This window comes from Podarcis pityusensis, assembly GCF_964106645.2.
Source record: "Podarcis pityusensis genome assembly, chromosome: 4".
In the NCBI taxonomy this organism is placed as follows: Eukaryota; Metazoa; Chordata; class Lepidosauria; order Squamata; family Lacertidae; genus Podarcis; species Podarcis pityusensis.
In genome coordinates this window covers 56,492,132-56,510,140 of record NC_138027.1, presented here as the reverse complement: position 1 = coordinate 56,510,140, position 18,009 = coordinate 56,492,132, and the positions used below count along the sequence as shown (strand labels likewise).

Here is an 18,009-nt window from a genome sequence, read left to right as displayed (position 1 = left end):
AAAAACCCCTGATCAGCTGGCTATCCACTTGGCCAATCACAAGCGGGTAAGGGAGTGGCTCGCCAGTGTGTATTCTTGGAACAGTCCTGGTTTGTTTCCGGTGTGAGAGGGTGATCACTGATGCTCCTGGTTTGACTAGTAGAGCCCACGACCCAGAACCCCCAGGTCAGGTAAGTGCGGTGATGGGGTGGCAATGGGTAGGGCTCCAACATTTCTCCAATGAAAACAGGGACATCCTAAGTAAAATGGGACAATCCAGGATCAAATGAAAAACCAGGACGGCCTCACTAAATCAGGGACGTCCCTGGAAAATAGGGACTCTTGGAGGGTCTGGACTCACTAAACAATTCATCCAGCATGCTGAGTTTCTCTTAACTAGCTGTGTGTGGAAAAGGGGGCGGGGAACAGTACTTAAAACAAACTAGAAGAATTTCTACTTTTATTTTCCCACAAAGTAGCAGTTGGTGAATCAAGGGCAGAATTTTCTGTGCACATTCAAACAAACATTGGTAATTACACATCTAAAATAGATCAAGTCAAAGGTAACACAATTGGCAACATGCAGTCATGCCAGTTTAGACAATAGAAGACAATCCCATGTGGAACTGTAATTACTTCATTAAAACATGTGACACCAGCCTCAAGAGCTGCATTTCTCTCTTGGGTAATTTTCTCTTCGGAAGTATTTGCTGCTGGGAATCCCACATACGTCCTCTAGTCCTTTCATGGAGGACACACGTCACTTGAAGAAAACAAGACTTCAAACTAAGTGTATATTTGACTTATTCTGCTGGTGGTGCTTGCAGAAAACCATAATGGTATCTGCCAAATGTTATCATTCTGACTGACAGCATTTTTCATTCTGTGTTGACAAAATACTAGCACACAAGTCAATGTTGTTAGAAGCCATGTAACTTACTACAGATCTTGAATTACGGAACAGATGGGACAGTGCTCCTCCATCTTTGTTGTACGCAGAGGGACCACCCTGGATCTGGGCCCAAACTACTACATCCATTGTTACAGGTTCTAGGTTATGGATCAAGCAGAAAATGCTCTTCTGTCCATGCTCTAATTAAGGGTGTGTTTTGAGTCAGTATTACCCCAAGCCAGAACTGATCTTCTGATGGGGTTTTATTTTTGCATAGACTGAAGAAAGGAAAAGTCACAGTCAGCACAAAAAGACTTTTTAACAATCAACACTGGTTTTTTCCAATAGTCTGAAAAAGTTTTCTTCATAAACTTGGTCATAGTAAGAAAAAAAAAATGTGCCCTGGGCAACTTTGATAAGAACTCCCTGTCCCTGAGTGCCTTCTGGGTGTTAAAGCCCGATTACAAGGACTTCCGGGTTGGCGCCATCGCCGAATGGCGGACTCCCTCCGAGCTCCGGAGGGAGCCTGCTCGGCAGGGGCTGGGTCCTACCGCACCGGCGATGCGGGGACCCTTAAAAACCACGGCCACGGAGGCCGTGGACATGGAGACTCGGCTGGCACCGCTAGCGCCCTCCCGACTCGTGAAGGAGCCTTTTTAAAGGCTACGGATCGGGTGCCGGGGAGAAGCGTGGTGCTTTGAGTCCTCTGCTATCCCTGCCAAGCGAAGCCGCATGCCATCCGGCGGAGAGCGCTGACTTCTTCCATTGAAAATTCGGACTTCTTAACAATAACCCGTGAGTAATTTGGAAACCGGGTTCAAAAGGAGGGAAAAAAAGAATTTTTTTTTCGGATTGGACACGAGCGGGGGGGGGATCCAAAAAGGAAGTCAGTCCCCCTCCCTACTGTAAACCTTCCAAAACAAGGACGGGGAAACCAAGGTCCAAAAAGATTTGTATTGCTGATAAAAACTAAGAATTCCACGATGGGGAACTACAAGAACTGTGCTGGAGGAAGAATTGAGGGAGAAGGGAAACGTAACCCCCCCCCCAGGGAACCGGGGTGATTGAAGAGAGAGCCTGGTGAAAAGAGTCGGAGATTTTGACAGCTGTCAAAGTAGCTGTCAAAGTCGGAAAGCAGAGAGGATTTTATTATGAGAACTTTGCTGGTTAAATTTGTTACAATTTGCTATAACTCGTTAAAACTTGGATACAAAATGGCGAAAACATGGATAACAATCGGACTTTTGGACTAGAGAAAACAAAGTTACAACAATCCCCCTAGAGGAGTTTCGGGACATTACAAAGATGGTCGTAAGTGGAAAAATACCATTGGAATTTTACAGGACTGGTTATCTTCTGGGAAAGCTGCAAAACGGAAATAATATTTTGTCTACAGGGTGTTCAGCTAAAGGAGACAATAGAATTTTCTATTGAAGAAAGGAAGGGACTGAACGCAAGTTTTTGTTCCTGAATAACAATAATCCCTGCAGAGTTACTAAACTTCTGAATTAGAACGTTTTAGCAGCGGAACAAGAGGAAATTGGACTACAACTTGGAAAGAACAATGGGGGGAGTTTTATTAAAGATCTGAAGTTAAATGTCTTAAAAAATAACTATAAAAAGAAAAAGCCAGCAAGGAGTTGGGGGAAATAGGTGATTTATGGACTTTAAGAATTCCAGGCGGATAACATGGTTTGGTGGTCAGGGGGAAATTAAACCGGGGACAGGGGGGGGAGAACTAAAATCCAAAGGCTTGTCAACTTTTTTTTTTCTGAATTGGCTCTTTTTCATCTATTATACTTTTTATTTCTTATTTCTTATATTTCTATTGTGTGGGGTGTCCTTATCATTAAAAAAAGGGAAATTGTGGAATGAAAATGGGGTGGGCCCTGGGGAGAGAACTTTTGTCTTTTATTAAGGGTATTGATGAGGAGTGTATAAATTTTAAATTCGAATAATGGTCTAAACAAATTAAGTTTCAATTAGAACTGAGAGCTTGTGGAGCCAACAATATGAAAGGGGAATATGGTAGGGGTGGGGGAAGGGGGGAGTCCCGGAAAGTGGATGTATGAAAATAAGGCTTTGAATGTACTTTAATCTTTACTTTCTGTATTTTTGAAAATTTTAATAAATATCATTTAAAAAAAAAAAAAAATAAAGCCCGATTACAAGTCCTGTTGATCTTTTGCTAGAAGCTTTGTCAGACATCTCCATAGAACTGCGAAGTCCCCAAATTAAGAAGCCATTACTAGTTTATTGGGGGTTTGGGCTATTTTATAGACTGCAACAACCTTATTCTTAAAACAAATCTTCACAAATGTGACATTATTAGATGATATTTAAACAATACTTAAAGTGCAGCAGTTATAAACAAATGTAACATTTCTATAGGTTATCAGGCCCTAATACAGATCATAGCTCATTCCATTCAGAGAAACATGGCAAGTAATGAGCAAAATATTTATATTTTATTTCTGAAATAGCACAGCTAAACCTTATGACTTACAACTTTACATTTCTGGGGTCTGTTTGTTTGTCACAGCAATTAGCACATTCAGTTAGGTTATATAACTAGTAGTAGCACTCAGTCATTCACAGTTGGACCCTGATACTATTTCTTTTTTTCCTCCTTGGTTCACGAGACCCGTTTCTGGTTGGAAGACAGCTGTTTTATTTATCATACTCATCTGTGACCCTTTGTTTTCCCTCACCTGTAAGTACAAGTTGCCCCCAATTTTATCATTTCAGCAGATATGAACACTATCCATTTTAGATATAAAAACTGCAATAAAATAAAATATTCCCCCAAAATTATAAATCAGATTCATTAGCGTTTTTCTGATGACAGTGTTTAAAATTTAATAAAGAATGGTCCTCCACCAGTAAAAGCACATGAAATGAACTTAGGAACATAGAAAGTTGGCTTATACAGAGTCAGACCACTGTGGTTCATTTTGCCTGCATCCTGCCACACCACTATGGAGTAATAAATCCATTCACACAGCTCAGGAACTATGTAAACCCTGTGATGTTTAGGTTTTCTTGATTCCTTTATTGAGAAAGGAACTTGAAAAAAACACAGGAGTCTCATTTGATCCAAGAAAAGTCTCATGTTTGACATGTTTGGCTTGAATTTGGAGACATGAGCACCTATTGCACGTGCTGAACCTATAGGCTTTGCAGGGAATCAGCACACTGAAGACAACCAAGAGAACCAATATATGTTTGCCCTTAACTTCATTAGATTTATTCAGGAGTAAGCAGTTTGGGCATAGAAACACACACTACAGTCTCTTTGAAGGCCAAGGAGTGTTATGCTATCTAAGATGCATATTAATTCCTTTAAAACAACATCACACATTTCACATTGTTGGAACTACAGCTCAGTAAGGCATTTTGCTGTTCAAAGCAAGCAAGATGGCATCCCCCTTCCCCTGCCAACTGGACTGACAGATGAATCACTCACGAAGAGATAGCACCCTCCAACACACATGAAGGCAAACAGTTGACTTGGCCAGCTTCAATACCTCCAACATCTCACCATTACTTGCTGCCCTGAGCTTCTGGTGCCTAAGACAGCTGTCTCTGCCTAATGTGTACTAATGTGCCATGGTACCTTCATGCTCTGTCAGCTTCCAGTTTAGATCACTACAATGTGCTCAACACATGGAGTTGCCCTTGTTGACTCAGAAACTTCAACTGGTCAAAAATGCAGTGGCCAGATCATTAGCTGGGGTTGCCTTTAGCACTCATATAACCCCACATATAACACTCATATAAAACAGCTACAGTGGCTGCCAGTTTGTTTCTGGGCCCAATTAAAAGATGCTCACACTAGTGTTTAAAGCCCTAAAGTGACCTGGGCCCCAAATTTCTGAGAGGCTGCCTCCTTTCCTACAGAACCTATTGGGTGTTAAGAGCAGCAGAGCAGGGAATCTCTGAGTAGTTCTGCTGTCCTCAGAAGTTCATGGAAGTGGCTTGGGAGGAGCATTCTCCAAGGCAGCCCCTAAATGCCCACCTGGCTCTGAGCACCTACTCAATAGTGACTGCTGAAGACGCACCTTTTTACCCTGACCTTTGTCACTTGAGACATTTCTGTTCAGTAGCCACCCTGTTCCTAAAATTGTAATTTAGTTTTAACTGTTTTTAATACTGAATTGTAAATTGTTGTAACCCACCATGGAACTTCCTAGTGAAGTATAAATAAATGTGAGGGTGGTGGTGGTGGTGGTGGTGGTGGTGGTGATAGGGCAGGCTCTGCTAAGGCACCTCCTTCCTTATAAGTTTTTAACCAAAGGTTAGATGGCCATCTGTCATGGATGCTTTAGCTGAAATTCCTGCATTGCAGGGGGTTGGACTAGATGACCCTTGGATCCCTTCCAACTCTACAATTCTATGAACAAGGACTTATTTGGAAGTGGTGACCATCTAAATTCAATCCATCCTTTATCAAAGGATCCATCCCAATTTACTGAGCCATCTGATTGAGTAATTTCCTTTGTCTTCTTGTTTCTCCTTCTTCAAGCACACTTTCACAACTAACCAAAGGAATCCAATGCATAATGACTTCTCTCTTGGCAAGATTCACCACCAAAGGTGGACAATGAGCTTAGCTCCTCTAGAAACTGAACCCAATATTCAGCAAGACACTGGGGGCAGTGGTTGTCAACCAAGAAGAGGGGCACAACTTGCCCATTAGTCCTTTTTAAAAAATTATTTACATTTAGTATACATTAAGTCCATATAGACAAACAAGAAAGCAAGCAAGCATGACTACAGCAGAAGATTATCACAATGCCTCAGCAAGACAAAAATAGAAATCTTTAACTTCAGGACATATCACTGACTGCCTTTGCTATCATCTAATTTCCATTGTTCCCCTTCAGAGCCATGTCAGGATGAGAACACTTGCTTCCCTTCCAACAATAAGAGAACAGGAAATTTTCTCACAGACTTACCCTTCTTCCTCCACCATGGTCCTTCTTGGATCGAGTAAGAGAGTTCTTTAAACTCAATGTTCACAGCCGGTCTCCGCGGAAGGTAGGAGAAGCGATGGGCTTCTGTCAATGCATTGTCCACCTTTTTTAAATGGCCATTGAGTAGGTGGACTTCTTGGGTGTCAGTTCCATTGGAGACCACTTCATCTACTGAAACGCATACAGACTTTGGTTCAGGCATAGCAGATGCAGAATTGCTGGCATTCTGGAATACAAGAAGGGAGAAAATAGTTTCCACACAGGAAAATGCATCTGCTAGTCATTTGTTCCCACTGTAATGTCAAAGAAGAAGAAGAAACAAGCCTAGGTTAAGCTCTGTTCATGTTACATCTTCACCGGCCTTCTGCCCTCCAGATGTTTTGAACTACAACTCCCATCAGCACATGCTAGGTGGGGCTGATGGGAGTTGTAGTCCAAAACATCTAGAAGGCACCAGGCTAGAAAAAGCTGATCTACACAATTGCATGATAAAACAGCATATAGGAAGAAATGTTCACACTCCAATATTTGACTAGGGCAACCCAACGATGACTACATTAACCACTCCCCCGCCCCTGAGAAGCTATGCTATAAGAAGTGGCTCACACAACATGTTCTTCCTCTTCCCAAGCAGCCCAGGAGATTCCTGTGCTACATTCGTGTGGACAAACATTAACAAGTAAAGCACACGATGCCAGCTGTGGGGCAAAGGTAGTAGATCTGGTAAGGAAATCCACCTAATGCTGCTCCTGCAATTGGCTTTAAAAGGCATGGACTTTGCAGAACGATGCAAAAAATTGGGTGCCATAGTGTTTGAATACTCTGCATGGTGTAGCTTCAAGAGATGGTGAGTGATGACCACTGGAACCCGTAGTGCAGAAGACGAGGAGCCAGAGAGGATGACACAGAGACAGCTGATTGTAGTTTTCTCCCGTCCTGCTCTCTGCTATGTTCCACAATGGCAACACTGAGACTAAGTAGGAAGAAGCAAGCAGCTATCCCCTGGACTGGATGTATGTAAGAAAGCAGGCAGATGGGGGCTGGCTGAGGTTAGCTGGAGTCACCCTCAAGGTCCAAGCCCTGAACTGATTTCAAGAGACTTGCTTTAAAAGTATTGAGAATTCACACACTCAAGACACTTTTGATATTTTCTCTTGTTTACATGTTTATCAGGCACTGTGATACAAAAAGATAAGCAAGGGGGCCAAGACAGAGACGGATTTAGGGGACCGCAAGGGGTTCAGTCACACATGGTGTTGAGCTTTTGGGGGTAATAAAAATAAAAATAAAAATAAAAATAAAAATAAAAATAAAAATAAAAATAAAAATTATTTATTATTTATTATTTATTATTTATTATTTATTATTTATTATTTATTATTTATTATTTATACCCCGCCCATCTGACTGAGTTTCCCCAGCTACTCTGCAACTATGATGTAGAATGGAAGGCGGGGGGACACCCAAATTTGGTGTTGCACAGGGCACCACCAAAATTTGAGGCCCTGAGTTCTCCCAATGGGCAAGATAAACACCAAACCTGAGATTTAAAAATGTCAGATGATGAAGTTGACTCAGGGATTCTTCCTGTGTGGGGATTATTTCCTGCAAGCAAACATCTTCCCACCACTGCCAACTTTTTGGGAATTCGGTAAGATGAGAAATGGCATTACATGATTTGAAATAATAGTTGATCTTATCCCAGTAAGACTCAGGACTGTCCTAGTTAAGTTAAGAGGTTTATAATTTGGTGGAGAGTAGAAATGCATAGAGGAAAACAAATACCTCAATCTCAGATATGCTTCTCTTTCTGAATGAGCCAAGTCACTTAATATTTTATAACAATTAATATTTACAACAAATTGCAAATAATGTATGTCTAGTACTGATGCCTTGCAGCAGGTTCTGAAATCCAGTTTATGTAACCTATTTCCTCTGCTGTAAAGCTGCATCATTTTCCTGTGGGGTTATACATTCCCATTTCACTTTTGAAGATTTTTAATTACATCATGTTACACAACCAGAAGCTGAGAAATAAATTCGTTGCGTTCCCTTGCAAAACAGAAGGCCACTGACCGTGGGGCGGGGGGGGGGGACAACTTACATCCTTCACCCATGAAACTTACTTTTGAGAAAACCCACTATTTGGCTCCAAGTTTACACAAAATCCATTATATAATGAGCTGGAAAGGTTATCTGTGCCTCAGTAAATCTGTTTCCAAATCATAGGATGCAGTCGCGAAAAGTCTGAGCATGCTCAGAAAACCCATCTCATTTCCCCCCTCCCCTCCTCCAGCTCCATCTTTTTTTATAAGCTCGAGGCAGAGAGGTAACTTTCGGTCAAACCCAGATGACTTCAAATTCAGAATGATGTACATGACAAAAACAAAATAAACCCCGCAGTTCTAACCAGCCTGTACCTGCAAGATGACAACATTGAAGCCACAGCAACTAACAGCCCCCAAAGGGAAGAGAAATTGTCACTGAAGCTTGCGGGGAAAGATGCATACAAGTAAGTTGCCACGCTATACGAAAAACAACCTCTGCAGGTCAACTGTCTATAAATATAGAAATAAACCCCATCAGAGGCATCCATTCGAAACGGAAAGCAATAAAACAACAGAGAGATTCCTTACCAAAGCAAAGGAAATGCTGAGGCTGCCAATCAAGATTGGTTAATTCCTGAGAAACCAAACTCCGGGTCCCCTTTTCCTTCCCATTCGGTGGATCAACACGCAACTAATTAAAGCGAGGGTTGATCCACCCCAGCAAAGCTCCGATTAAAAGAGGCAACCACTGACCCAGCTTTAGCGCCGGCTCTGGGTCACTTTTGCAGAAGTGTCCCTCCCCCTCCTCGTCCCCCCGCCCCCTCCGCTCTAGCTGTAACGAATTAACTCGTCGCTTTTGACCCGCTTGGTATTATCTCCTTCGCTCTTTAAGCGTTTCTGCTTAGGAGGAGCCGGCCAACAGCTGGGCTACGTTTGATCTAGATAATGGGTTGCTCTTGGCCCCCGTTTCGTTTGTTTTCAACAAAACACACAATAACACATAGAGCAAGCCACCAGCCCCCAAGGCGAGAGCGACGTCAAAGACAGACATACTGTAACAGTTCAAGTATGGGGGATTTTGAGGGGGGGGGTGCTGTCCCTTCAAAGTCACATACTAAGCTCAGGTTCTCCGATTCCACCTCCTTGCCTTCACACACACACACACACACACACACACACACACCAGCCCACCCAGGACTCTCCCTCTCCCCGTCTTCTCCGTGGGTCATTCGGAGCAGATGGTATATGCAAGTAAGTCAAGGGTCCTGTCATGGCCAGGGAAGGGGCGCAGGGTCAAGATCGCTCTGCGCACCTGTGCTTGTCACACTGCTACGGAAGCAAAGGGGCGTCCAACTTACCAAAGCGGTGCCCACTGAGAAAGCGGCCATCAGGCATGCCATGTGCCCCCGGAGGCTGCAACCAGCGCAGGAGAAAAGATCAGCAGCAGGAGGAGAAGCACACACAAAACAAACCGCAAAAAAAAGGAGAGAGGAGGAGATCCAGAGCAGCTGCAGCAGCCTGAGAGTGAGGCGTCGCGGCTGGGGCAAGATCGACTGGAAGCAGCACCTAAACGAAAGGGGAAAAGCACGAGAGAGAGAGAGAGAGAAGAGGCGGGGCCTCTCTGGGTACCGGCTGCTTGTTTACTTAGCCTGCCCTCTCTCGGCGTCCCACTGGCTCTCCCTCGGCTCTCTCTCGTTCCCGATTGGCTGAGGGGCAGCCGGGGGCGTGGCTTGCCTCTTGCCCGTAAACGTGCTCTTGTTTTCCTCCTGCCCTGAGCGGCGTTGCGTGGCGTTGGCGGGGCCCTGACGGGCTTCTGGTGCCCCCTTACTTCCTTGACTGCCGTTTCCAGACCAGAGAGACACGGGCACTTGGGGTGGACAGAAGGATAATAGAACTAGAGAGTGGCAAGGGACCCTCAAGGGCCATCTAGTCCAACCCCCTGCAATGCAAGATTCTCAGCGAAAGTATCCAAGACAGATGGCCATGTAACCTCTGCTTCAAAACCTCCAAGGAAGGAGAGTCCAGAACCTCCCAAGGGAGTCCACTGCACTGTTGGAACAGCTCCTACTGTCAGAAAGTTATTCCTGATGTCAAGTCTAATGGAGCAAGGAAGCTCTCTCTGCTGCTGGGGCTTAGATTCCAGAAGAAAAGGTGCTGCGGCTCAAAGAGATTTCTGCTCTCTACCCCCTCAGTGTTACTGACTCCAGTCCCAGAGGTTGTGCTGCGGTTACCCAGTACTAAAGGGCACTTTGCAGATGCTCAGAAGCACACTTTCCTATCGTGCCAAGCTTCGTTAACAATAAAGAAGCAGCCCTATATCTTCTGAATGCATTCACAGGTAGAAGCTTGTCCCTGCTCCCCATTTCGCACCTTGTGACTGGGATGGACTGGTGCTTGGTGTGATTGTTCTGTAGTTCAAGCTTCTTGAAAATATATTGATACTGTTGGTTGCCACCCTAATCTCTGAGCAGTGCAAGATGCCAGGAGTTCTAGGCACTTAAACCCATTCTTTTGTGTTTCCAATGGAATGAAGCCAGTGGAGATTGTGGTGTGTTTGTGAGAAATGGTTTATTTACAACCTAAGCCTATGCTGGAGGGGTTCACAGCAGCAAGAGGGTCTTGCTTCTCTCATAGCTACAGCCTTTGATTCCAGCAGAAATCAGGCATGGCTCTGTCTCTCAGCTGCCCAGATTGCAGCTTTGCTTCCAGCTTCTGCCTCTCTCAGCTCTGGCCTTTGTCTTTATGACTACCAGTGAGTTGAGGGAGGGGGGCCACCAGTTGCCCTCTGGAGCCAATCCACTTCCTTTGTTATCTTAACGGCCCATGGGCCATTACCAGGAAACTAACCTGGTTATTCCCAGGATGGAATCTGTGCTGGATCCAGGAATTAGAAGGGAGTTCAGGCATACAGCCTGCCCACCGCCACACACACAAACTCATAGCACTACTATCCAAATGTGACAAAGCTTTCCATTGCGCTGTAGAAAAATATCCTGAATCACTTCTCTTACATTTTGGAAAACAATTACTCAGCCCACTAAAGTATGAAAATTATTATTTTTTATTTATTTTGCTTCTGCTTTTAGCAGTTAAAAATAACACAGGCTTTCAAATCAAAGCATTATGCCTTGTACAGTGTGTGTGGACAAAGAAAGTTTGAGAGATAAGGCACAAACTCACCTGTCAGACAGGTGAAACAAAGAATAAAGAAAGTTTGGACACGTGATTTGCCTTTCTCCCATTTCTTGAATCTACTGAATAAAGAATTATGGTACCATCACAATATATTGATTGAAGGGAATTACTGTTAAACTTAACTTCCTTTATCTGGGGTTGGTGGTGGTGGTTGGTTACTTTAACTCAGTTTGCTTTTTTAAAAAAAAATCCATTAAAACCATGTTTAGAAGCAATGCAAGCCTCAGCAAGAAAGGAAGTTCCCCCCTCTCTTTTATCTGCCTGAATAATCTAAATTTCCCTATTGGTTAAAAGACAATAGGAGTGCAACTGCCCTTCACAACTCATCTCCTGCAGAATCTCAGGAAATTCTCACTTCCCTATTTTCCCAGCACCCCTTCCAAACATGTGATCTCAAAAGTCCCTTTAAGTTTCAAAAGGATTTCCTTGAGAACAGACTTTGGGGTTCCTATTAGATGATTCACTTTTCCACAGAACCTCTGACAGATCAATAAGTGCTTCATCTCTGTGTAAACCCCTCTGAAGTGTCAAGGATGCTAACTGCTACCAAATTGCACTTAGGGATATTGCAATGAAATTACGTAATCCACAACCTAAAAATAGCAAAGACTCTCCTGCGTTCCAACTCTTGCATTAACTTTGCAAATGGGATATGGGACAATTAGTAGACATTACCATAATGAAAAATTAAAGCTGGCATGCTGCCTTTAAAATATTGGTCTGGCAGTGAATAGGTGCAAAAGTTGGATACAGCCCTGGTGTATGCTCTCCCTGTGATGCTAGCAAGTGGCATGTTCTCATTGCTACAGTATTACAATTACCATTTAGTCTTTTACCATTGCATGTTCCTGTGTGTTTGCATATATTCATTTGCTACCTGTTTGTTCTGCCCCATCACCACTGCAATAATATGCAGCCTCCTGGCTTGAGCTAGAGAGGGAACTACAAGAAACAACTTCAAATCATTTTCTGCCACAGGGGTGGGGAACTTCAGACCCAAGGACCAAATGAAGCCTTCCATGCTTCTTACACCTTTGGATCTCTCTGCAGCACCCACCCTCTAACTGGCGCTGCTTTGCACTCTGAATGCTTTTGCCTAGCAGAAATGAATGTGTCCTTCAACTCTCAGAATGCCTCCTGCTTGTCTGGATAGAGGGGTGTAAGAGAGTGTCTGTAGGAAGTATCCTACAAAGGTAATGTTTGCACTCATTGTTCCACCCACTTTTAGCTCTGACCCATACCCATGTGACACTTGGGAGATTGTCCACATAGGAATTCAGCTGTGGGCTAAAAATGGTTCTTCACCCTTGTTGTGCCATATTCACCTGAAATGTAAACATATGGAACTGCCTTACACCAGGTCAGAACATTATCTAACCCAGTATGTCTATTCCAGCTGTTATATGTTCTCCAAAAGAATCCGCCGCGCCCCCCCCCCGTCTTTACCACCCAAGATCTTGTCAATGGGGGATGCAGAGGATTGAAGGTGTGGACAAATGTCTGTATATTAGCAAAAATAACATGCAGAAACATCCATGCAAACGTGTGTTTATTAGGAGTAATTAGCCACAGCAATGTCAAGAGGACCTGTAAAAAGAAATTTGCAAATTGCTGAATAAACTTGGAGAGCTTAATTTAAGTTTTGGAAAACGAGAAACAGAGAGGACAAAAATTGATAAGTTCTTCCATTTCCTACACAGCACACACAGCAACTAATTAGAGGCTAGTTCAGAATTGCCCTCAACATGCAAATGAACAGGAAACAACTAATTACAAAGGGATGGAGCTGATGGGCAAGCCCAGTGGGACTGTATGCAGGTGGGTGGGGCAAGAGGCAAAAAGTGGATGAAGCGATGGATATGACAGCTACCTTTGTGAAAGGACATCTCTTGCAGTAAGTTCTGTTTGTTGGGGCTATGGATTTCAGGTAAGCGATTAGGAGGATTATCTACCCATCTTACCATTTTGTTCCTTGTTCTTCAGAGGCATTTATTTGCACATTTAAAACAATATACATCTGGATCCTGACACAAGCAATTTTTCTGAGGGGACATCTGAGATTGTTCTCAGTTTTTAAAAAAAACCCACACACATTTTAATGTTTGTTGTTTATGTTTTCACTGAATTTTATTTTTTAAAAAATAATAATCACAAACTTCTTGAGTACCCCTTCCAAAAAACAGCATTAGAAAAAGATAGAAAGCTAAAAGCTCCTCTCTGTACTTCTGATAATTGCATGGCAGTTTAGGCTTCTAAAGTGAATCTGCACCCATTTCTCTTCCAAGGTCTAAATGCTTTTTACAATTTGTGTTCCAAGTGAGTATTGTAAATGACGCTTTGATATTTTAACAATGAAAACACAGGGAAAGTAATTACTTAAGCCATTATGAAAGAAGTGCAGAGTGCATAATATATTGCCAAAAGTGAAAAGGGGGAAAAGCTTGGGGAAAATACAAATAAATTAACTACCATGGCAACACATTTCTGAGGGGAAACACATTTTTTTTTAATTTCCAACTCTTAGATTATTGTTTCTACTCCCAGGTTCTTGCTCAAAATAATGAATCTGTTTCTCACTTGAAAATTTGTTTAACTTATCCATTGAAATTAATAGACATAACAGGGCCGGGTTTGATTTGGTCTCATGCAGGGCAATCCTATGCATATTTACTCAGATGTAAATTCCACTGTGTCCAATGGCTCTCAGTCCCTAGTCTGTGTGTTTAAGACTGCCGTCATGATCTGTGCTATTCTTCAAGAAAAAGAGGTGCCGAAACTCACAATGAACGCCTCTCTTGTTCCAGCATTGAAGTAAGACTTATCCACCTCCAGTCTCCTTAGTTTCTGTGCATCAAATGGGCAGGAGAAGAATCTTGTCCACCTCAGGAAGTGAAATATCTTAGGTCAACCATGAACTCTGTCCATTTCTTTTTTACACTATATTTTCACTTCTGCTTTATCTGTCTAGGCAGTGTTTTCCATAGAACCACTAAGGTATGGATGTAACAATGCCTTATCACACTAGAAATGTCAAATCAGTGTACAAAAAAGGGCTATGAAATTAATGAAATTCAGGTTTGTGCATTTATAAGGATGTAATCCTGTTAACAGTTTTCACATTGCTGTGCTATTTTTTCAAATAATAAAATAATTTCTTTACAATTCTATTTATATTAAGCATTTCTAGTTATAAGGAAGGGGTGGGAAACTGACCCCTCAGAAGTTTGACTATAACTCCCATCATCCCTGTGTTGGCTGGGACTAATGGGAGTTTGAGTCCTGCAGATCTGGAAGGTCTCAGGTTCCTGATTCCTGTGATAAATTAGGCTAGATTCTCACACTGAAATTAGGTGTCATCACAGCCTGAAAACAGTGGAATCATCTGGGATCTAATAACAAGAAGGCAGTGTTAAATAAAAGTTAGATTTATTTAGCATCACCACACGAAGTCTGTGGTATCAAAAAGAATAATAAAATAGCATTCTAATTAAGACATTGATTTAGCTTAGCTATCAAGTAGAGAGAAAACCTTTCAAGTAGAAAGAGAAGTCTCATAAGGAGCAAAGACTTTTTTCTTTTCCTTAGCTGGCAAGATGCAAAATGTATCGTTTTATGTATATATGCCTCATCTTTGCCAGCAGAGGAAGAGAAAATAGCTTTTGCTCATTAAAATGATCAGCTGATCAGTCAAGCAGACAAACAAGCCCATTAGAGAAAATGATAGACAAGTTCAATGGTGTAGACCAGAGTTTCCCAAACTTGGGTCTCCAGCTGTTTTGGACTACAATTCCCATCTTCCCTGACCATTAGTCCTGCTAGCTAGCGATGATGGGTGTTGTAGTCGAAGAGCAGTCGGAGATTGAAGTTTGGGGAACCCTGGTGTAGATGAAGAACATGACCACTTTTGTGAAGAAGAAAGCTTTAGAAGTGGTCATAAACTACTTATAGTTTAATTTCCATTCTACAAGTCGGTCAAATGATGGGTATGAGCTTAACGGGAGTCCAACATTCCCCATGTTCAAACCAGCATTGCATAGGACCATAGCAGTCAATCAAGAGAAAGTGGGCGGGTACATCAAGGCTATTCAATGGGATTGGCTCAGATGTGGTGAATTTTTGGGCCAGCCCATTAGAAGCTTCCTTACAGAGTATCAGATCTTTGGCCTGTCTAGTCCAGTACAATGTACAGTGAGTGGCAGCAGCTCTTAAAGGTCTAGGGCCAAGGACTCTAGACCTGTTGCCTGAAAATGTTTAACTGGATATGCCAGAGAGATAACCTCAGACCTTATACATATAAAGGATGAGCTCTATTGCCGAACAATGTTTTGTTGTTCAGAATTATCCACTCACAGTCTAGTTAAAGTCCTCCTAGATCTAGAAGCCTCAGAGCTGTGCTCAGGGGAGATTCTCAGTGCGTATGGTCAGCTCTATCATTAGGCAGTGAGGCAGCTGCCTCAGGCAGAAATTACTTGGAGTTGTGAAGCAATGAGAAGGTGCTGAAGGACAGAGCTATGAGGGCCATGCAATCTGCTCTGTATCCACTAAGTCAGCCTGCTGGCTTTTGTGAAAGATACTGTCCCATTGCTGGTGTTGCCTTTTGCCTCAGGCAACTAAATAATTGGGCCAGCCCTGCAAATATAGGTCCAGAAAATAGGGAGAATTCTGCCCTCCACCGAGACAAGCCAATGAGGACACTGACTGCATACATAGTCTACTGTTTTGCTGTCCAAGTAAGATAAAAGGCATGGGAACCGTCCAAGGATTTTTCCTGCCCACGCCAAGTGACTTCTAATTTAAAAACTAAAAGGTTGGGTTAAGAGGTGTGTGATTGATTTTGTTTTCATAAAGGAAGCTTTGGACTTCAGATATTTTGGAAGCCCTTTCTGAGTATTATTGACTTTTCTGAAGTTACTGATATTGTTAGAGCCAAATGCAGTGTATTTCAGACTTCACCATTCTCCTCTTAAGAAGTAATCAGAATGCAAAGCTTAATGCACAATAACAAGGCTGCACTATTGAGCAGTGTGGCTCAACTCTAATTTTTCCTTCATACGTCATAAAGGCACAGAAGATGGATGACTCTGACTAAAACCCACAGGATTCTCCCAGAGATCAGTAGAGCTAATAATGAGTAGAGATGCACAACAGGGAAATAATTCAACATAAGATTTCTTGAATGATAAAAGGGAATGACAAAAATCAAGCAGTCTAATTAACATAGAGAATGCATTTAAAATACTTTTTTAAATTATTGAGTATTTTCAATAAATCAGGCTAATTGTTTTTTTAAAGGCTCTGCAACATCTATCATCATCACTAGTTGCTGATTCAATATCTCCAAGTAAGAAATGACCACAAGCTACAGTAATAATGATCAGCAATCCAAATATTTGTGTAATGCCTATAAGAACATAAAGAGAAATTAACATTTTAAGCACATCAAGAATTTTAATGATGTATCACTAATACTGTTTTGCATAATACAGTGGTACCTCGGGTTACATACACTTCAGGTTACAGACTCAGCTAACCCAGAAATAGTACCTTGGGTTAAGAACTTTGCTTCAGGATGAAAACAGAAATCGTGCGGTGGCAGCAGCGGGAGGCCCCATTAGCTAAAGTGGTGTTTCAGGTTAAGAACAGATCTCCGGAACGAATTAAGTATGTAACCAGAGGTACCACTGTATTGACCTGCCAACCTCAAGTGTGCAGTGCCAATTGTTGAAATGAGCTGAATAAAAGTTTGTGACAACAATGCAAACCAGATGGCCTGGCTTTCGATTCGAGATATGGCGAGTGGGCTGATGATTCAGGAGGCAGCATGCTTTCTTCTGAGTCAGGGTAAGAGCAAGACTCCAGGCCAACATGGAGGGGATTATGCTTTTGAAAGTGCCACTTCTTTCCTTATTTGACAAGTGAAAAGCAGGTCTTTGGAGAAGAACAATATGCTAAAGTGTTCAGATTCTATTTTCCAACTGGTCCAGCCCCTCCCCCCTTAACACTACCATTTATCCAACTAAAGCTTACCCTATTTACAACAGAAATCAGACAGAAGCATATCAGTTCAAATATACCTCATACAAGAGTACTTGAATGAAAATTATTTATATTCCACTGTTCCTCCAAAGGCACCCAAGGCAACCAGCATGTCAATACTAAAACAATACAATGGAAACTTCTCAAAGCAGTTGAAAGCAACTTTCTCTGTGCGATACATGATGCAAAGAGTTTGGAAAAGAAATATAGCTCAGTCTTCAAAAGGCACGCTATTAGGATATAGCAGCAGCAGCATGTTATTTATGGAGCTTTCCTAACACAGCAGTGGAAATACTGCGAGTTCCCAAATGAACCTACCTAAATAGGTTCACATTGTCATCCAATCCACCATCCTCCATATAAACTAAGGATGGGTTCAGCTGTTTGTAAATAGTTCTGTGAGAACGCTGCACCTACCCATGTTCTGCATGGACCACCACCACTGAAAATGAAGACACACATTTTATAACAGACTCCTGGCACTCTAATGATCTTTGCTTGATCTTCTTGTGAATTTCCTTACATCCATTGATTGCCTCCTCTTTCCCTGTGCTCCTGACGCTCTTTAACAGTTCAGCACTTTAAACAGACAGATGAGACTTGCATCACAATGTTGTAGTGTAGAGGACTTCCTTTTCTGTGTGCCAGGCAGACAGACAACCATGCCCAGTGGCAGAGCCTCTGCTTTGCATGCAGAAGGTACAAGGTTCAATCCCTGGAATCTCCAGATCAGGCTGAGAATGTCCCCTGCCTGAATCCCTGGAGAGCCCCTGCAAGTCAGTGTAGATGGACTATTGGTCTGACATGATATGAGGCAGCTTCCCATGTCCCAGCATTCCATTGCCTCACCCCAACCCCTTTTTCATTCTACGCCTGTCAACAG

At 42.5% G+C, this 18,009-nt stretch overlaps 1 protein-coding gene across 1 annotated transcript in view; it reads right to left on the bottom strand.

Annotated features, from left to right (window-relative positions):
* Window positions 1-9,505, bottom strand: part of ABCG1 (ATP binding cassette subfamily G member 1) — a 53,839-nt gene extending 44,334 nt beyond the window's left edge. Inside the window, 2 exon segments of the mRNA XM_081003705.1 lie at window positions 5,830-6,073; window positions 9,254-9,505. Of these exon segments, the coding sequence (XP_080859831.1) occupies window positions 5,830-6,073; window positions 9,254-9,295 (286 nt within the window). The 5' untranslated portion in view covers window positions 9,296-9,505.
* Between the last annotated feature and the right edge of the window lie 8,504 nt (window positions 9,506-18,009).